Raw genomic sequence first — 22009 nt, 5'->3', positions numbered from 1 at the left:
AAACCGCATTTTTTATGACTTTTACATTTTGACAACTATAATTTAAAACGCATTTATAAAATTTGCTTAAATTCTTAATTAAATGTTTTTTTTTTATTTTTGTGTGGTGTACCTATTTAAAGCTTTTAAATACAAATAAAATGGCGAAGAAAAAATATGGAACCAAGAAGTAAACTTGCACATTACTTGCTTTCAGAAAAAATAATTCGTCAAAAAGAAACTGCTATGAAAATATGTTTAATCAAATTTTTTAATTTTTTTTTGTTTTTGTGTTCTTTCTTCAAAGCTTTTTCTGTTAAAGTACAAAATAAAACATTTTTTTAGTTTTTCCAAAAAGTAAAAAGGTTTTTAAGCAAAAACGTCAAAAGCATCTTAATTTTCTCAAAACAAGCTTGATGAAAGCGGTATTGAAGGAAGGAATATATTTCCAACTAGAACGTCATATAAAACTAGTAGATTTTAAAATTCTCCAACAACAAAGAGAAAAACACAATTTTCTATAAATAAAAAACGTCGTCTTCTACAATGCTTTAAAAAGAATGTTGTACATGCAAATACAGTACACGTAACCATGGCAAACATACCTTTTCATAGTTATGCTAACAATCAGAAATAGTTTCTATTCTTGGAAATAGTCGACAATACTTTGTATTTTATTTTGATTATTTGTATTCTCTGTGCTTTTGCTCCCACTGTAAAGCTTTTATGTTTCTGACATTTGGACAGAGTTGTCGCAATCTCCTTTGCTATGACCCTCAATCATATTATCATTGTAGTCGTTTCCTTATGTTTAGTCAAGGAACTATGATTAAATCACTTGTAACAACCAGATTATTTTTCGAGTAAAATAGGAAAACGCGACGGTAAATATACCTCTTCCGGAATTTCAAAAAGTTTGATATAAGTATGCATAAAACGAAACTTTTGTGGTTAATTGTTTCGTGAAGGATTTATAAATTTTACGATTCTCACAACCGCAACTTCTAAAATTAACTTTCTTCAAATAGAAAAACCGACATGCAACAAAAGTGTTTACTAAAACAAAATGTTTTTGTAGTGTAACTAGAGACTCATTAGTTTGGAAAAAAAACAAATACTACAACATTATTCTTATAAACCAAATTGTAAATGATGCATGTTTGTTTTAATTAACCATACATCATGAAACGCACAGAAGCTAATAATATTATCGGACAATATGTGCATATGAAGGTATAAATTATTAATAATTATAATTATAATATTATGTAAATATTTATCTGAATAATCCGTGATGGTTCATTTCAAAACATAAATATTCCAGTTTCATGTACCCTAAATAATTTTGCTTATATTTTCATTCGCAAAATCACTAAAATAATGAAATAAAAACAACAATACGTATTAATAATATTATTTTCGTTACTTACATACTCACTTTACTTAATTGTTAAAAACATCGGTTTAAGCAAGAAGAAAAACAGTTTTGTTTTTTAGTATAAAAACTAGAAACGGTGGCCAAATCCTATTAAATTCAAAAATGTTTTGTCGAAATTTTGTAGAACTCACACTATCTGATTCGCAAATAATGGTAACCCAGTAGGCGAATTTTCATTACCCCATTTTTTTCAATTAATATCTACCAAAAGAATGTACGTGAGCGACAAAATTATGGAAAAAGCTTATTTATTAAAACTGAAAATATTTTGTTTTGATCAAATATGCTCGAACAGATAATTTTTCTTTTTAAAAAATACAAAATTCTCAACTTAATTTAAAATTGTATATTTTTTGTTGACATTATTTCATTTTTTTTGGTAATTTTTTTAGAAAATTTTATGTAATATTTAGATATTATTTTAGTGTTGCCATTTCAACAAATAAAAAATCTATCGAATTGGCTAAAAAAATTAGGGACTTCCATTTAAAAAAATGTCGATGACGTCATTACTCAAAAACCAAAAAATGTAAAATTTTAAATCAAGTTAAAAATCGTGTATTTTTTAAAACGAAAATTGACCTGTTCGAACATTTTTGCCAAAACAAAATAATTTTACTTTTAATAAATTATTCCATAATTTTGCCGCTCACTGTATTTTAAAATAGTCGAGGTTACAACTAACAGAGTAATCAATGAATTTGCAAACGAATTAGCCATGTAAGGTAAGATACTAGGAACATGGAAAAAATGTTAAAAAAAATTATCTATAAAAATGTCGAAATTATGAGTTTAAATTTTGCACTTGTGACTCTATTTATTTCTGTTGGAAAAATACTTTTCCAATTTTTTTTTATACAAACTATTAGAAGAGTAAACAAGGAAGCTGTATCATAAATTGTATCTTTGTTTAATGTTATCTTTGGTTTTTATTAGCAAAATTTCTGTACCTTTACTAAATAATTATAGAAAATCATATACAAGATCACCAGTATCATTAAATAGACATAAAAAAATGTGAAATGTCAAGAAATAAATGGCAAAATTTTTTGACAGATAGAATTTTTTAAACATGCTTGAAAATTTTCTCTGGGACGCGAGTTCTGGCGCACCTGTATTTGGGTTTGTCTATATTTAAAACTGGTCAGGTCAGGTCATTTTTTATTTTTTAATATTCGTCGCCCACAATTTATGTGTATAAAAATTTAAAAAGCAGTTTTGTCTGAGCTTTCCTACTTCTTCTTGGAGTTTTATTCTCACCTGAGGATGACCACTTTGTGGTTGAAACGCGTTGTGTTTTAAATAAAAGTTTGATGTGACGGGCTTAATCGTGTTTTTGTTCATGAGCTTTCCTAAATAAATAAATTTTCTGCTACCATACTTCTTGTTGTTGGTATATTCTAGTAACTTATTTAGGAATTTTTTGAAACTCCAAACTTGGATGAAAATTACATACATAATTCAAAACATTTAATATATTCTGGCAAAATTATTCTCATAAAGATAACTTATCACTTTAGTCTAAATTAAGTGACCTACATAAAGATACATAATAAAATTATTAGTGAACATCTAAAAATATTAGACTATAAATAAACGCATCAGTACGCAAAAGGTTCGTATCCAAATTGAATTTTTATCCGCTTGAATGAGTAAAACAATGTAAAAATTAATATACGCCATTTTATATACACATAATAATGTCCATTTTTTCGACTACCCCTTCAAAATGTAATAATGATTTATAACTCTTATTAAATTTGAATAAAGTAAGGTCTTAAATTTGAACCACATTTTTTTCAAACAGATATAATGTAAAAAAAAACAAAATATGTAGGTGCATACACACTTTATCAATATCTTGTTTTGCGACTTTCACATTTTTAGACCGTCTAGTCTGTTGGTTTGGAAAATCTGCTTAAAGACAAAATTTTGAAAAGAAAAAAATTCTTGCGTTAAAAGGTCGAATTATGTGAATAATTAACCAAATAAAGACACTTAAAGTCAGAGTGACTCAACAAAGTTAGTTATTTCATTAAAGAAATGCTCACGTTGTAATAAATGTTGATGACAACCAAAACATAGAGCCCGCATGGTGAGTTAGAGCAGTTTAATGAATGAAGAAGAGTTTTTGATGAAAAAAATCGTCCGAGTGCGTGTATCGAAACTCACGTGTTCGTAGAGCAACAGAGTGGGTAACGAGGTTAAATACCTGGTACGGAGAAGAGTACGAAGGCGCAGAAGGGTATGAAGACGACAAAAGCGAGCACCAAGAAGCAGTTGCGACGTCGTAGAGGGGACATGGCGAAGTTAACCACTGCCATGTCCCACTGTCACACACACAGCGGCCCTCTCATTACCAGAGGAGCCCTCAGGAGTAATTGTTTTGATCGCGCGAAGAAAAGCAATGGAAATACCGGCTCCTAGCACTTGGAGGAGTTGACAACCGACTATACAGTGAGTGACTAAATTTCTACGGCATAGCAGACCGTACTTATGTAAGGCCGTCTACATGAACACGCGGTCGCGAATGGTGGCGAGCAACTCCGAACCGCGCCTTCTAGTCGCGCGCATATATTGATCTGTTGGGGTTTCCACGACGGAGATGCTCGCCGGCGGAGGTGTCAACGGGCCAACGGCGATGGATTCATAAATTAATTGACGTTTTTATTATGGGGCGACACGACGATTCAGCCGTGAGAAATTGACTCAAAGAGAGTTTAGCATGTTCGAAGAGTGGAAGCGGTGCTGTCACAGCTTTGCTTCGAGATGAATTCGGAACGTGATGACAGTAATCACCTGTTAAAGGGGCAATTTTATCTTTTTGGTGATGTCTTCTGACAAAGGAGTAATTGCTTTCATTCGAAACAAGAGGAGGACCTGCCAAAATGCTGATGGGTATTGACGGACACAAAAATTTTGAACGAGCAGTGTACTTTGATTAGGGTTTAGATGGTCACCAATAAAATTTTAAAATAAGAAAAAAAATTATACAGGTGTCCCAGCGAGTTGAAAAAGTCCCTTAGTGACCTTTAAATGCTGAAATAAAAAAATTATAGGACATTGATAGACTCTAATCTAGTCCATCGCCTAAAATTATTTTCAACTATACAACGTGTCTCAAAAATAGGTTACAATACAAACTTGTATTTTTTTAAATGAAACACCATATGTTTCTTAGCTTTTTTGGATGTAGATTTTTATGATAGTGTTTTTAAGCTAAACTTTTATTGGTCGATTTTGCTTAGTTTTAAAATAAGTCGTTTTTTTTGCCGAAAACATGCACTTTTTAAAAATTTATTTCACAAAAACTAAGACATCTAGAAATATTTTTTTGACTACCGCGAAGAAGAAGGTATATGGTATGTGTTGCATTTGCAAAGATAAAAAAATGAAGATGTTTGTTAAAAGTTCAATAACTTAAAAAAATTAAATGGAACATCCTATTTATTGTTTTTGCATTTAAAAGATTATTCAATTGTATTTCGAAAATTATTTACTTTTAGGTGTTTATAATCAATAACTGAACAGATATTTAACGTTAAACATTAAAAAAAAATTATTACTATTGTTTCAGTAGCCAAAAAGTGCACAGTTGCACAAGAGATGGAAGAAATATCACTTAATAATCACATTTGTGTTAAACGGAATCCATTATTCTTTATTTTTACAATAAAATAATTCAAATTTCAGTATTTTTAACGACTTTTACAATCTCTGGATAAATCAACATTCAATATTAATTGTTGCTACAATTAATATTGAATGTTAAATATCTTTTCATTTATCAATTCTAGACATTAAAAGTTATTTTTTTTAGATAGACAATTCATCAATCTATTAGATGCAAAAATAAAAAATAGGGTGTTCCATTTAAATTTTTTAAATTATTTAACTTTTAACAAACTTCTTAATTTATTAATCTTTACAAATGCAAAACACCAAAAAATTGCTACAGCTTTAAATTCTGTACTTTCTTTTTGCAGAAATAAGAAAAAAATGGTTCCTGCTGTCTTAGTTTTTGAGTAATAAATTTTCAAAAAGTGCATGTTTTCGTGAAAAAAACGTCTTATTTCTAAAATTAAGCAAAATCGACTAATAAAAGTTTAGCGTAATAACATTGTTTTTAAAGGCTACATCCAAAAATGCAAAGAAACATACGGTGTTTCATTTAAAAAAACACAAGTTTGTATCGTAACTTAGTTATGGGACATGCTGTATGGTTGAAAATAATTTTAGGTGATGCACTAGATTAGTATCTATCAATGTCCTATACAATTTTTTTAAATTTTACCATTTAAAGAATCAACCTAAATCAAAGTATTTCAACCAAATACTGGCTCTAATAACAGTTTTCTTCGAAAATAAAGCATTTTGAGCTATTTTCAATCCAATTTTGCTCGATTTTAACACAGAATCAATTCAAAACTAATATATTTTATAAGTATAATTGCTTCAATCTTAATTTTAGGCTGAAATAAAGCAATTTGAATAGCAATATTTTGAATCGATTTGGCTCAATTTTGAGCTGGGAATCAACCTAAATCAAAGTATTTCAACCAAATACTGGCTCTAATAAGAGTTTTCTTCTAAAATAAAGCAATTTAATAATATACTTTTCAACTCGCTGGGACACCCTGTATGTGTTTACTACGGAAAACTAAAAAATATTAGGAGGCAAAACGAGATTCAAAATAGCTCGATATTCTAAAAATATAATACGCAGAGTAACAATGAGGACATCAATATTGTGTCTTTAGACAATAGGTAGTGATGTTTGTCCTCAGGTATTCGATTATAACGCCTTCAAAGAGCAAACAGGCACACAAAATTTAAAAAGTCAAAATTTTGACGACATAAAAACAACAAGTTTTTAACAAAATTTCTAGGCTCAAAAACAAAATTTGTGACTATGAAGATAAGCTGCTTCCAGTTTATATTCACCGAAATTTTGACTTGTGATTTTCATAAAAAAAACAGACTTTGCATTGTTGTTCTTCACTGACATCTATTCAACGTTGCATCTAGTTAAGCCAATTTTAAAGCATTCACGCCAACATTTTTTATCAATGTCATTTTCTCTGTGTAAATACCATGAATAAGCTTCTTCATAACACAAAAATGACTTCAACGCAATTTTTCTTAGCCCTCTGAAAAAAAAAACACAATTTTACAAGCATTTTTTAGCACCGTCTGTATCTATATATGTGCATTATATGGCAGCCAACGATAAGCAGTCTTTCTCAGACCAAGTTTTTCGTGAAAAATATAATGTTTAAGGTTGTCTGTTCTTCGTGGTAATTATAAGTTATTCTATTTTTTCAAAGCATTCCAATTTTTTAGTAACGGCTGAGAGCGGTCTCCCACTTCTTTTGTCATTCTACGATGAAACTTTAATTTGGCGAATACAGTGGTCAGAGATGAAGTTTTTTGTCAGATAGCTTTTTTAATCACTCCGTACATCGTTCTCAATTAAAGTGCTCATACGAAAACTTTGTAACTTGTTGGCAAAGAGAATTTTTCACACATTATAGATCATTTTTTCCCACCTTTAAATTGTGAATCTTAGTTTAAATGAGGATAGAGTATACTGTAACGTTTTACCTCAGAAAGTTCTTTATTATAAGGAACACTTACTGTAGAAAACGATTAAAAACAACCTTTTTAAAAATTCTAGAGTGATAACTACAAATAATGCAATTCTGCTAACAGAAAATAAGCAAAATAATCGTATTCAGTCAGAAGCAACATCTGACTGCAATTTACGCATTTCATGATTTAGATTACATAAGTGCTGAACATATCATTTTTCCAACATATTTTGACTCAAGTTTTAAAAAGAAAAACAACAAAATCTCAGAAAAATGTATTAATAAAGTGTATTGAAACCCTGGGTACCTACTTATGTATTGGGATTTAATTAAATTTACGTTCTAACTAACTATCGTAGTCTCAATATTATTTTACATGTGTAATATGAACTAGGAATGATTGCAAAAAGACGGTCAGCGCTTGATTTTAAAGAATTTTAATGCGAACTTCTTGAGTTTCTCTATGCAAAGCATTACAAAAATTCGAGTTCGAGTGTCGATCAAAAAAAAAACTGGATTACAGGTGAACGCAGTCTTTTAATAAGAATAACTTAAATACAGATCAGTTCTATAAAAAAATACAGTTAACCTTTGTGAGTATTTATTTCTAACTTTCTAATTAAAGTAATGTATGATATAAACAAACAGGAATATTTATTTAGATTCCTTCTCCTGGTTATAAATACTGTGAACTCCTACAAAAATAAATATATCCAGTCAAGTTTCGTAATTAATTACTTACTCTAAAACAAATACCTTGCTCCTCGGGACTAAACTTTGAATGATACGAAGAAGAAGACGATGGCCGTGACGGATAATTATAACTTTCAGAAGCATTCGGTTCCAAATGTAATTCAGAACTACTTGCACGTCTGTCATCTACTTCTGAAATATGCGATATTGCACGTAGAATCATCCGTTTCAGTTCATTTTGATTTTCTCGCGATCGCAAATTTCTTAGTTCGGAAACTACGAGATCTCCAAAGATTTGAAACTCATCGACTGCTAAATTTGATAATCTTGTGGATTTATCTGGTATATAAGCTTCTCGAGATTCCTTGATATCACATGGTCTTTTCAGATTTGTCGCTGTTTTCTCAAGTGTTGATTTCTCATTCACATTTTCAAATACATCCTGAGATTGACTGTCATCCTTGCACAAAACAAAATTTCGGAACAATTATTACATATTATTTCAATGAAATAATTACCATTTCTATTGATTTGGAGTAGAAATAATCACCGCGTATAAAACCCATCACATTAAAAAACTCCCATGAACTTTGAAACGTCCCATTGGCGTCCGGTGCGTCGCTTTGTTTCCTTGCTATTTTCCTGAGTTCTTGGTGAAACTGCGTCCGCAAGTTGTGTAATTTTCTGTTGATTTCAATTTCGTCGGTATTAAACCTTACTGCTAAGTCTGCTAATAACTTCTGTTTCTTAATTTTATTTCTAAAGTCTCTATGTTTTACATCCCACAATTCCGGCCGTGCTTCCCACTGTGAGATTAATGAAAAAATTTCTTTTCGGGTCCACGTTTTCTTCTCTGCCATTGCTCTCAATTGCAACTTCCTCTGCGTTGCGTCTAGAGTCAGTTAATAACACAAACCACTCGAACTACATGCCTATGTAAATGAAACACGTGCGACGTATGCACATATTCAACAACTCGACTGCTTTCTGAGAAGAGCTCTCGCAAGTTTATCGTGTCGATATGCTCTCAAACAGGGTCACGCAAGCGCAGATTCTATCTCTCGCAATAAGTGTAGACACTAAACTAACGACCTTCAGAGAGGAACTCACAAGTGGAACATTCCTGAGCAAAAACTACCATGTTTTGTTGGCTTTTGAACAATTTCATACTGACTGATTCATTTGGCAATAAGCCTGTTAAAATGAAGTATAGGATAATTTAAAAAATCACATTACAATTGCTACTGTTAGATTTATATATTTTCATTATTTTGTGTCATACAATATACGTATTACTTTGAAAGTACAAATGGAGTTTACAATACTTTCTACTAAATTTCTGATCAGTGGTCTGTGACTTTAGAATTAAGTTGGCAACATTGACTATGTGTGATTAATAAATGTCACTTTTGTCTTGTCTTGTTTTACATTTATGTCCTGATTTGTCTCGATTTAAGGACCAACACACCTAAGCGTGCAATTTTTACTTTCCTTATCCTATAAGCAAGGGGGACGTAGCACGAAACACAAAATCGGTCGCACCGTTCGGCCGCAGCGACCAAAAATCAAAATTATACGGTTGAAGATACTATAAATAAATTCATGGGAATAAAAATTATTTAGAATTATGAAATATACCTTATTAAACAGTAAAATGTGATAAAATAAAAATAATAATGGGTACCGAACTAAAAAAATCTCACCTCAGATTCGAACCCGCGGCAACTATGATCTATTTCGTGTGTAATCCGGCAGGTGGCACTAACGCAAACGTTAGGTTTGCTACTCGGATTTCCAACACCGTAAAGATGTTTTCCAAATAAGTTGGATAAGGAAAGTCGTGTGATGTTCACACCAGATTTTTTGAGATTTTTATTTGTCGTTAATTTTGATTTTGAATTGTCTGAACTTGATCACCTTATGTCAGATTTCAGATTTGTGTTATTATTATTGTGTTGCATCTTGCATTATTTACCACATCTTCCTTTATAGACCTTGTGTGCTTCTAAGCCATATTCTTCACTTTATTACTTAATATCGCAAAAACTATGCATCGCAGAGTATTTTAACCTGTTGCATCGTGTTCAGCGGGTAATTTTACGTCAAAAAAACATACTTCTAGCGTTCTTAAACTCAAAAAATTCGTAAGTTTTTAAACTTGACCCAATAACGTTTTGTAAAAAAATAAAAATGTGTATTTAAAAGAAAAAAATGTTCTAATTAAACTCCCTTGACATTGTAATTTAATAAAAGCTTTGATGTTTTATAAATGAAATAATTTGCAAACTGAACAAGTTTGTTTTGGTTAATTGAAATACTGACACATTTTTATAGGTACTGTAAAGGAACTCAATTTGGAGCGTTCTAGGATTATATTGATTTTGTCTTGTCGCTTGTCATTGTTCATAATTAACGACTGTTGGAAAAGTTCATGGAAGTTCTGCTGTTTCCACTAATTTTTGGATAAAACTTAAATCCTTATAGTCGCAGGTCTGAATCCGGTCGTTATTCTTTTCTTCATTTCTTACTCGCAAAGACTTTAAAAGAAATCAAACTGGCTTTAACGAGCATTTTCCACATAATTAGCAAACAAACGACAAATTGCTCAATCAGCAAACAAGCTAATTTACTAATGAAATTATAGATCAATGAAAAAGTGTTTTTTAATTAATTCTCTTCAAATACATCTTGTTTGTATTTAATTGGGTGTTAACCTGAAGCAAATAAAGTTTATTATATTATCAGCATCATTCAATTCGAATCCATTTAACCACCTGCGGTTTTACTGCAGATCAGTAAAATACAAACCTACACTGCAGGGAAATAAAGTTAAAGTGTTATTACAAGTCGTTCTTAAATTATCGGAAAAACTGATAAATCTCTCATACAAGAAGAAACTTTCCAACAACGTCCATCATCAATACCTAACATTGTAATTTTTTTCGGTAAAAAGCTTGTTTCTTGTGTAAATTGTAGTCTTTATCCATGCCGATAATAATTAGGTTACGAATAGTTATTTCAAATCAGACGTCAGACCTACAGGGAAGACAAGTTGTCAGTTCAAACATCTCTAACCCTGTTATAATTTGTAAACTGCTTATGCGATAAGATTTCCTAGCATTTGAAGCTTATCATCTAGAATTAATCTTAGCAATGAATTTATCCCTTTGATGTGCTGTCTGTTTATACATGTAATCAGCTTTAATAATAATGTTCAGTAAGTGAATTTCTACTTAATGCCGATTGCCAGTTCCGGTTATCCTAAAATCCAAATCCAATATCCATCTAGCTCTGTCATTGATTACCACACGAGAAAACTTCTTGATATCAAACTAAAGTGTTTCAGTGTTTCACAATATAACCCTGCTTCAAAAATTCAGATACATAAATCAATAAGCCAATGTCGAACATGATAATATACAGGCTGTTCCGTCTAAACCCCACATTAAAAGTATTGTTCGAATAATCATATTTGTTTGAAAATTGGTATATAGCCATAATGCATTAAATCCTCCTAAATGAAAATATTTTCAAGATGGCGGCAAATCCGGTTATACCGGAAGTCGGTCTCAACTTTCATATTTTACATGGAAAGGTATATTTTTTACTGCGTTTTTGGATTAATCGGGTTATTTTAAGGAAGTTTTCATCAGCTTTCCCTATACCCAAATTTAGCCGTTTTTGAAATATTTGGAGTTTTTCAAAAAAATTTGGATCTGCACCTTCCACTTTAAAAATCGCTCTGCTATTTTTTAAGATTTTGAATTCGATTTTTTGGCGTTTGAAAGAGAAAGTTTAGATCTTTCTTCCGGTGTTTTCAAATTTTGAAAAAAAAATAACAAACCCTAAAATTTTAAGTTACATTTGTAATAATTCAAATAGCCATAACTCAATTTTTCCAAATGAAATACCCCAATTTCCCTATACCTAAATTTAATAATTTTTAAGTTATGGTGACTTTTTGTTAAGACTGTCGAAAATCTATTAAGTTTTCGTATAGTTTGCTATGGAAATCAGAAATGTCAAAATTGTTTCTCAATAAACGTCGACAGTGACTTATTATTTGACAAATAGTGCCAAAATATGGAGAGTCAAAGCTACTCAAAGTTAGATTTAATTAATTTATTTCGTATTTATGGAGAGTGTAACAAAATTATGATGTCGTTCATTAAACAAAAATAAATTTTTCTCACTTGTTAGCTTTAAATAATGATCGCATGGTAGAACCTATCAATAATAATTAAGTTTGAATAACTATGATTCTTCATATTATTTTGGCACGATTTGTCAAATAGTAATTTACTGTTGACGTTTGTTTAGAGAAAATTTTGACATTTTTGATTTCCATAGCAAACTATGTGTAAACGGGTGTGGTTAGTAATAATTTTTCTGTAGTCTTAACAAAAAGTCCATAACTTGAAAAATATTAAATTTAGGTATAGAACATGTTAATAGAGATCAATGCACAATTAAATTCTCTTCTATTTAGTAAAATAAAAATTGGGGTATTTCAGTTGACAAAATTGAGTTATGAGTAAGTATTTGAATTATTACAAATTTTGGAATTTGTTTTTTTTTTCAAAATTTGAAAACACCAAAAAAAGGATCTAAGCTTTCTCTTTCAAACGCCAAAAAAACCAATTCAAAATTTTAAAAAATAGCAGAGTTACCGATTTTTAGTGTAAGGTGCAGATCCAAAAATTTTTGAAAAACTTCAAATATTTAAAAAATGACTAAATTTAAGTATAGGAACTCTCTTAAAATAACCCGATTAATCCAAAAACGCAGTAAAAAATAAAAAATAAGAAAGTTGAGACAGACTTCCGGTATAAGCGGAAGTGCCACCATCTTGAAAATATTTTCATTTAGGAGGACTTAATGGTTTATAGCTGTGTACCAATTTTCAAATAAATACGATTATTCCAACTTTCAATACTTCTAATGTGAGGTTTAGACGGAATACTCTGTATTTCTTGCCGATTCTTTGTTTTAACAGGGACTCGCCACAGTGAAGTAATACTGTAATATAATATAATTATGCCCTGTTTGTTAATAATGTTTTAAGGCTATGTAATTCAACACGCCGCACATTGATTTTGTACAGAATATTTACCTAATATTGTTTTCTGGATGTTAGGAAGTCGATATGATTTATTTTTTAAAAAGCAATTCTAACAGCGTTAATTGTGTATGAATTAAATATGTGCATACAAACCTTGTTTACTTACATGGTGTCTATAATTCAACACTTGAAATTAAAACCTACTACAGTAGATAGGTATAAACATTATAAATAATACAAAAACGAAAACACACACCTGCTAGTTTAAAGTACGAACAAGCAAAGCGTAAAAGAACTGCATATGTGCAAATGCAGGAAAACTCTTTATACCAGGGTGTTATACAAGATTTTTTTTGGATAAATTACTACTGCCAGAATAAAGATTTTCGAAGAAAACACTGCACTAAAGATTTTTCGTTATGCAATTTATTGTATTTTAAAAATGCAATACAAAAAGATATACTAGCTAAAAAATAATATACACGTGTAAAATGATTTTACTTGTCCTACAAACTTTGTTCCACAAAGAAGTCTGTTGCGTTGTAAAATCCTACATTACACTACTCTATTGTAAATAATTATTTTAACCTAGTTTCTTTTCACTTTTTTATATAGAAGTAAGAAATAAAAGCAAGAGTAAGTTACCACAATGAAAGTCGAGGATAAGAGTAATAAAATCTATCCACAAACGACACAGAAGTGACTACTTTTATGACAAAATGTTACAAGTAAAAGTTTTACCTTTCTGCTATTCAGTAAAAATTATATTTTTGCGCCTAAGCGTTTCTACTTTAATAACATGACATTATTGACATTTACCAATGTTGTTTCTTTCTTGTTTTTTTTTTTCGCTGCTTTAACAATTTCTGAAGATTGTAGATCATCAGCATTCGATATTTTAAACTACTAACTAAAATTAATAAAATCTTTCGAAAATCTCAACACAAATTCCGATACTGACGCGTGATGTTTGGAAGCATCGTTATGATTTCATTACTTGCAAAGCATACAGATTATTTGGATCATTTACTTGCTAATTAGATGATGTTCTTTTTTTCTCTCTGAATACGTTTGCGTTTGCGGATAAAATAGTAGGTATATGATATTTAGAGAAAAAGTGAGTTTATATAGGTTGAATTAACGTTAAGCTTCGCCACATAAACTATCACTTTTACTCCTAATAACATAATATACTGTTTTCGTTTTATTACGAATAGCCAATTATTATGACTATAAATGTTCCTACTTTAGACAGAATTAATTGTACGACAACCAATTACAAAATAAAGCTGATAATTTAAATACAAAAACTGCGCATATTTGCAGTCATTTATGGCAATGGGTATCAAAAATGTAATTACTTGTAATGAAAAATTTAGTTGCTAATGTTTAAAACTTGCATCAATTTTCTAGCAAAATTATATTATTTTTAAATTTATCTTTTGTTGTTTATTTTAACATAAACAAAATGAAAATAGTTACAAACTGCTAGGAGTACTGTAATTAAGAACACGCATTCTATACAAACAACTTCTGAACGACTTACTCTCGGTTAATACACGATAAAATTTGCATTACATTTTGTAAGCTCATTCAACATAATTTTTGTGAGTTTAAATAAATTAGTTATGTTACTTAGAGGTCACATCACGCATATATTAGAGTTAATAAGATCTAAAGGTTATTTATGAGACAAGTATAATAAAGTTACATTACTAATAAATGTGGTGCACTACACTGGGCATAAAATTAACAAGTATTACTATAATACGAGTAAACTAATGTTTAGTTAAGGCAATTATCTATTGTTATATTAGCGGTCTAAAACATAGAAAATTTTATGAACGTATGTATTTATATAACATATTATATGTTGCACCTTGCTCTCAGATCAGAAAAAGTAGTGCCCTTTTTTATGGACAATCTCACAACATTATTGCGACTTAGGGCACAACATCTACCTCACAATATTTATATTTTTTATTTTCTCAGAATATCAGAAGTATTCTAATTATAAGGAAAAAAAAAGTGATGCCATTTTAAAGAAAAAAAAACTGTTGGTATGAGTTTGATGATGTAATCATCCTATATTATATATTTTTCAAAAGTGGAATAAAATTTAAATCTGTTATTATATATTAAACAGAAGAACACGTGATTTATTGTATTTTTGTCAAATAATAGGCCATATTAATGAGGAAAACATTAGCATATGAAATTTTGTTTAAAACATCAGTAACTAATTTCAGAAAATACATCTGTAATTTGCGTTTTTGAATAGAATGCCTAATTACGAAGTTATGAATATGGCAATTACAATTTAATGTCATTATTACAACTTTTATGGCATACAATTTAAAGCAAAAATAAACGCTTTTGACAAAAATGAAAATTATTATAATCCAATGTTCATAAAAAATTCTGCGTGCTCGTAATATCTAAATTAAAACTCGAGTAAAGTTAAAATGAAAAATAATTGTAGCTTTTAGAGCAATTACATGTTCCATAAACAAAAGAAAATTCTGTCATGACGAATTTCAGTACTAAATCATTATAATCCTTTAGAATTTTTTTAATTCTCTACTAATTAAAGCTTGTACCGGATGAAGATAATGCGAGTTGCGAGCTGTACCTTAAAATATATTCTCCCCATTCTTTAATTATTATTGTTGAGAGTAAAATATTACGAAATGCCTCTAAATTTAAACCCGTTATAAGTTTAAACTTTGCCTTTTAGAAGCCGTAAAGTTTAATTTCATAAATTACCTATGGGTTTTAGGCAAATGTAATTTTATTATTTAGAAATTGATATGATAAAAAATACAGACGAAATCATACTTTAAGACCACCAAATCTTGAATATTATGAAAATGATTGAAATTCGTCAAAAAAACGTGTAAGAACTCAAAAAATTTCTTGTTGTTACTTGTTAGGCTCTTCAAAATGGCTTTTTACTTCTGGCCCATATTAAAGCACAATAAAAAAATTCCTTTAGAATTATTTCAAAATTTATATTTTATCAAAAAATGGTAGCACATTAAAAATCACCAAAAAATTCTTCTCCAAATATTAAGACGAGACAGCACTCCAAACATACAGGGTGCGCCAGAACTCGCGCTCCAGAGAAAAATGCCATATAAGGAATATGAAAAAAATGTTAAAAAAAATTGTATCTATAAAAATATTGAAGTTATGAGGATTTAAATTTTGCACTTTAAAAAAATAATTTTTCAAGTTTATTTGCTATAGGCTATTAAAAGAGGAAACAAGGAAGCTGTATCCTAAATTGTAACTCTGTTCAATGTTATTTGGGGCTTTTATTTTATTGGCAAAATTTTTGTACCTTTACTAAATAATTGTAATAAAACATATACAAGATCATCAGTATCATTAAATAGACATAAAAAAATGTCAAAAAATAAATGTCAAAATTTTATGACAGAATTTTTTAAACATTCTTTCCGTGTTCCTGGTATCTTACCTTACTAGAAAATTTTCTCTGGGGCGCGAGTTCTGGCGCAACCTGTATAGCAGATACAAGTTTTTTTTTTCAAATACTGATTGGTTTATAAACTTAAATAAAGGGCAGTATCTAAAAAAATACAATAAATTTTGAATCACTTTTATAAATTTCCTATTTCCTTATAATTTAGTTTAGTTGTTGTTATTTTGAACCTTATTTTTGTTTGGAAGTTTTCTAACCACTTTCTCTGTTTCTACTGCTTCATTTTAGCAAAAAACATAGGGTTTCAAATTGAAATTATACCCCGGATGTTCAACAAAGTGTCTTATTTTGAATTTTGCAACATTTCAAATTCTAAAAAGGATTAAATGTGAGCTGTTTTTGAATTTGTACAGCTAAAATTTGTATCTATAACTCTGAATGACACATTCTTTGATAGACCGCCGGCAGCAGAAAAATTCTGTGTAACACTACAGTCAACTTATATTTATGTATTATATTAATAGTCTGAAGTTGTCACTGCTTTTCTGTATAAAGGATTTTTGATAACTAACTTTAAATTTGCTAACGAATAAAACCTTAAAAAATTGCTCTCGTATACGTATTTTGTTTCAAAAATAAATATTTTAACGTATTTATTATATTTAGCGAGGAAATCTTGACTGTGACAGACAGAGAGAGTGCTAAACTTCTAATCTGCTTCTTAATGAAAAGTTTATCAAGTTCCCCCAGTCCATGTTTGATAACACACCATAAAATAAACTGATAAAATAATAATAAAATTAATTACTCAATCACGCTAACCCACTGCTCTTAATTAAGTTGCAAAGTATTAAGTCTTTTGGATACCGGATTTTCATGCAATTCACCTCTAATTAATTCGAAACCATTAGGATAAGTATCATAACTTTCGCAATAAATTCTACCAGATTTATAAGTCGCATGAAAATAATTTTTACGACACCAGTCATAACTTGACAGACAAACAGGTTAAAGCAGAAATGAATGCAATCACACATTTATTAGTCAATAAAAAAAATCGCCATCACCTAGTCAACTGTAGGATTTTCCATATCGTTAATTTCCTTTATCGCGTGCATATAAATCCGCCCACCTGGCGATTATTGACGTCCCACCCTTAAGTAAATAGTGGTAGTATCACGAACACTTCTCGTAAAATGGGTAATTGAAAGAAAAAACGCCAGTTTCACATTCGCGTTCGAAGCGCAATCATGTGTTCTAAGCGAACCCTCGCGCTTCCAGAAGTGCAAGAAGAGGACGACGAAGAGACTGCATCTAACGGCGGTCAAAATCAACAGTCGCAATTTCAAGTAAGAACCCACGAAATAATTAATTGTAAGTGTTCGAGCTTGCTGTTGCTATAAATTTACGCAAGAGGTGTGATGCTTGCGGTGCTGGTTCTTGTAATGAATGCACTTCTCTACATCTATAGACAGTGAGGTAATTAATGATGTTGTTCAGGTGCAGATAATTGTAACGCCCATACAGGGATGTGATGGGGGCGCAGAGATACGGGTCATGGGGGGCACTCCGAGAGCCACGACTAGAAAGCTTCCTCCAATACACACGCACGGCAAGTACTTATATTTTCATTATGGTTTTGCACTTTGACTCCCTCGTTCTACGCTTAAATTAAACTATCATTTGCACTTTGGTTTTTATATTCATTCTTATTTACATTCATCGACACTATAACTAGTTTTGCGAGCTCAAGGTGAACAGTACTAAACGAACTTGGAATTCCTCTATTTTACAACTGAAATGATCTGATTTAATTAAGAAACTAATAAACTGAGTATTATGTAGACACTAAAAATAGAATCAGGTGAGAGTAATTTTTTGCTTTCTACAGGTGATTCAAAATGGTCGCATTACAATTTATCTGGTGATAAAAAAGATTACTAAAAACGCAAGTATGCTTTTCTAACTTTTTTCGTTGTGTGTTTTTATAGGAATTTTAAATGAATAGAAATCAGAAACTTAAAATATAGAGATACAGACTAGTAATTGTGAATACACAAAACCTTATACAGGGTGCGCCAGACTCGCGTCCCAGAGAAAAATGCCATGTAAGGTAAGATACCAGGAACATGGAAAAAATCTTAAAAAATCTATCTATAAAAATTTCTAACTTATGAGAGTTTACTTTTTGCACTATTTATTTCTGTTGGAAAAATAATTTTCCAAGTTACAGGCTATTAGGAGAGGAAATAAAAAACTCTTTGTACCTTTACTAAATAATTAGAAAAAAACATATACAAGATCATCAGTATCATTAAATAGACATAAAAAATGTTAAATTGCAAAAATTGAATGTCAAAATTTTTTGACAGAATTTTTTAAACATTTGCTCCTGGCATCTTATTTTACTTGAAATTTTTTTCTGGGGCGCGAGTTTTGATACACCCCGTATAGAATTTAACATTATTGGTAGAAGTTTTAACAACATTTTCAAGGTGAAATTGATTTTTTCTTATTAATTATAATAATTGTTTGTAATTCGGCAGGAATAAATTTTAATCCATTGTCTCTGTGAATGCAAGTACCTAGTGAAATTGCATTCCTGGTTCCGGGAATGTGAAGAATTAAAGAGGTTTAGTTTTTTCATAGCCAGACACTTACTTTTGAAAATTGCAAAATTTTAGTGTTATAATTAATGAAACAGATGCCAGAGGAATTTAATTTAAAATACATTTAAAACTGGTCAAAGCTGTATTGAGAGCTTTTTTAAAGCAACGTAATGCAGAATTAATTACAATACAATATGATTATTTTCAGTTAGCAAACTCTTTACCCAATAAAATTTTCTTTGGAAACGCAATTTAGTGAGAAATTTAAAAAGTAATCCAAAGTAGGATTCAAACACCAGATCTGTAAATCTCTCTACAAAAAGCAATAAATATAATGTATGAAATTTTATACAGTTTAAATCAATTGATTTTCCGATGTATTCAAAAGTAAGGACGCTGTTTTCAAAATAAAGTCCGATTTGTTGTTTGCTTTTAAAAAAATCAATAAATTTAAGAATTTACATATACAGTCTATGTTTAGGTACATACATTCATTTAATACAAAATACAACTACAAATCATACAAACTAAAATTAAAAAACTACAATAGTTATTTAATCACATGAAAACATGCAGTCCAAAATGATTAATTTTCAATAATCTCACGCCTTAAACATTTTGGAGTGTAGGTTTGCATGTTATTAATAGTATATTATGTAACTAGTATTATAAACGCCATTTTAGGCATGAGTTTTATTAGGCACGAGCGAAGCGCAGCGGAGCGAGTGTTTAATAAAACGAATGTCTAGAAAATTTTATACACGTTTTCTACGATCACCACAAAAAAAATTACTTAAATAAGAAAAAATTTGTACTTAATTTTAATTTAATATGGTATTATAGTTTACCTTTGTAAATAGGTATTCCTTGTCAGGAGCAGACGATAAGAATTCTTTACTTTGCTGTTTTCGACTATTTAGGTTTATAATCATCAGATTTACCCTTCAGTAACGCACACAATTTGGGATATTTACATTGAGTGGACTGTCCACAAAAAAGACAGTTTCATCCTTTTCGAAAGATCTTGAAAATATGCAAGCAGCACATTATTAGAATTACAGAAAGCTAACTTCAGCCCGTGACTAAAATGGCAGTTGCTATTAGCAACGTGACTAATACGCATAAAAGTCACGGCTTGTTAAGGTGTGTATAAAAGGTCACTTAGCGTCATGAAAACATATACGATAATCCGTGTTTTAAATGTGGGAGTAGAAAAAATAATTTACACAATTTTGTTTAGTTCTTGCAAATTATTACATAGGTTCATGTCGTTTTATGTATGATGTTTTTCCATTAATTAAATACAAATATAAATTAATTACTAATGATTTATTATACAAGACGATAAAATTGAATTTTATCTTTGAGAGCAATTTAGCGTTTTTTTGATGATCACGTCCTTATTTTTGAAAAATCGGTCTTATTTTTGGCGATTTTAAATGTCAAGTTGACAATCGGACTTTATTTTGAAAACAGCTGCCTTACTTTTGAATACATCGGAAAAACAGTTGATTTAATCTTTATCAAAAAGTGGGTTTTTCTCAGGTTGCTTTTTAGACTGTAAATGTAGACGTACCATACATTGAGTAAGTATTTTGTTGTAGGAGTGTTTATCATTGTCGCTGATATAATAGTATATTTAGACTTGATATTAATTTAATCTAGTTAGAACCTGCCATTCCGTTAAAATTAACTTATTCTTCTGTATTACGTATTGCCTATGGTGATATTTTCAAGCACTAATAAGTAGTAACAAAATAGTTCCTAATCTTTTTTATCTTTTTATGGTGTTTAACGGCAAACTTCTCAGCGAACATAAACCAACAACAAAATAATTGACGTTTCTAATAGTTATTTCTTTCCCAAAGGTACTTTTGAAAATATGATTTCTACAAGAATGTCGCGGGAAACAGTAATTGTATCACACGTGAGGAAAGTGTATCTTTTCTTTCCACAGGTGGAAGTTACTGCCTGATATTTGTCACCCAGGGAGGAAAGGACACTTTTCTCCAGTGTAATCATTTTTCCTACGATCCATTACAAACTAGCAATTTCTCTTGATGTCACGTCATTAATTCTAGCATCTTGTTTTTCTTTTTCGTTGAGGGAGGTAGTTGGCCACTTTCCTTTCTGTAAATTAGGATGGAAAAACTTACTTTCTGTTAGGGCCGTAAGAAAATATATTTTTGTCAATTGTGTGTTCTAGGAAATGTATGTTTTTGTAAAATTAATTTTCGTTTCATTATACATAAATGCCCATCTAATTGGCGCAATATGAGTTTAAATATAGTAAATTTACACATAATTAAATAGCCTGTCATGTGGTATTTCCTGCGTCTTGGAAGTAACCGACAGTAATCTACTTTATGCAACAAGTGCCATAATCACAACAGGTGGCACAATTCATCGTTTTTTCCCGTCATTCGTATTCGTTTATTTTACTTTATACGTTATACTGTTATAAAATCTTTACTATATCATGCGCATGCCGATTCAACTACGATCTCATTGAAAATCGTGAATAAACCGTAATTTTTATTACGTAACCACTTGCGTGTACCGGTTTGAATTTTATTTTTATCATCTTTTTAAATACAAACTCTTCGTAAATTTTAAAATAAGAAATAAAATGATGTATATACCGGTTTGTTTCAGGAATGTTGTTTTTTAAATGCACAGATGCTATATTACCATCAGTAAATTGCAAAACGTTCTTCTTGATTAGGAATTGTGAGTTTTGTTAACAATTGTGATGCAGTAAGAAGTTTGAGTTCAATCAAGTGGTTGTTCGTTTGCAATATGCTTTAATCTCAAAACACATTTTACTGTAAATAGCATTAAGTAGGTATCTTTTACAGACTGTTTCAAATAATACTTGCACTTAAATTGCGAGCTTTGTTCCAAATTTGTTGATATTTTTAAATTAAAGTCAATACAAAACACTCATGTATTTATTAATACAAACGTATATTATGAATTTATATTCATATACAGGCTGCGAAAGAAATCGCGCCCCAGAGAAAAATGTCATGTAAGGTACGATACCAGGAACATGGAAAAAATGTTACAAAAATCCCAATCTTGACATTTATTTTTTGACATTTGACATTTTTTATGTCAATTTAATGATACTGATGATCTTGTATATGTTTTTTCTTTAATAATGGTACAAAAATTGTTTCAATAAAAACC

The 22009-nt window shown here is 30.1% G+C and overlaps 3 protein-coding genes across 5 annotated transcripts in view; 1 reads left to right on the top strand and 2 right to left on the bottom strand.

Moving 5' to 3' along the window:
- The window catches only part of LOC123007955 (alpha-1,3-mannosyl-glycoprotein 4-beta-N-acetylglucosaminyltransferase B), a 77088-nt gene extending 73173 nt beyond the window's left edge, over positions 1-3915 (bottom strand). The window contains exon 1 of the mRNA XM_044403498.1: positions 3630-3915. Within this exon, the coding sequence (XP_044259433.1) occupies positions 3630-3741 (112 nt within the window). The 5' untranslated portion in view covers positions 3742-3915. The remainder of the gene's footprint in view (positions 1-3629) is intronic.
- Positions 3916-7531: 3616 nt separating this feature from the next.
- Positions 7532-8668, bottom strand: LOC123004789. Of its 2 annotated transcripts, none has more exons than XM_044398227.1 (3): positions 8220-8668; positions 7751-8161; positions 7532-7703 (listed from the first exon to the last, which is right to left on the bottom strand). In XM_044398227.1, exons 1-3 carry the CDS (start codon positions 8559-8561, stop codon positions 7593-7595), a joined length of 864 nt encoding a protein of 287 aa, XP_044254162.1. In that variant the 5' UTR covers positions 8562-8668; the 3' UTR covers positions 7532-7592. The 2 variants fall into 2 exon arrangements, with proteins under 2 accessions (XP_044254162.1, XP_044254170.1); XM_044398235.1 differs by having other exon boundaries at positions 7593-7703; positions 7765-8161.
- Positions 8669-17456: 8788 nt separating this feature from the next.
- LOC123005795 (probable 3',5'-cyclic phosphodiesterase pde-5) overlaps positions 17457-22009 on the top strand; it is a 52984-nt gene continuing 48431 nt past the window's right edge. Inside the window, exons 1-2 of one of the 2 annotated variants that reach the window (XM_044399763.1) lie at positions 17457-17557; positions 17709-17820. In XM_044399763.1, the coding sequence (XP_044255698.1) occupies positions 17459-17557; positions 17709-17820 (211 nt within the window). In that variant the 5' untranslated portion in view covers positions 17457-17458. Of the gene's footprint in view, positions 17558-17642; positions 17688-17708; positions 17821-22009 lie in introns of those variants that run through there. The other variant, XM_044399772.1, reaches the window with a different exon arrangement.

The sequence above is a fragment of the Tribolium madens genome, unplaced genomic scaffold, assembly GCF_015345945.1.
Source record: "Tribolium madens isolate multiple individuals breed KSU strain unplaced genomic scaffold, Tmad_KSU_1.1 Scaffold_11;HRSCAF=98;Tcas5.2_LG3b, whole genome shotgun sequence".
NCBI classification, from domain to species: Eukaryota; Metazoa; Arthropoda; class Insecta; order Coleoptera; family Tenebrionidae; genus Tribolium; species Tribolium madens.
Note: the sequence above shows the minus strand (reverse complement) of the source record. Positions and strands in the feature narration are given on the sequence as shown.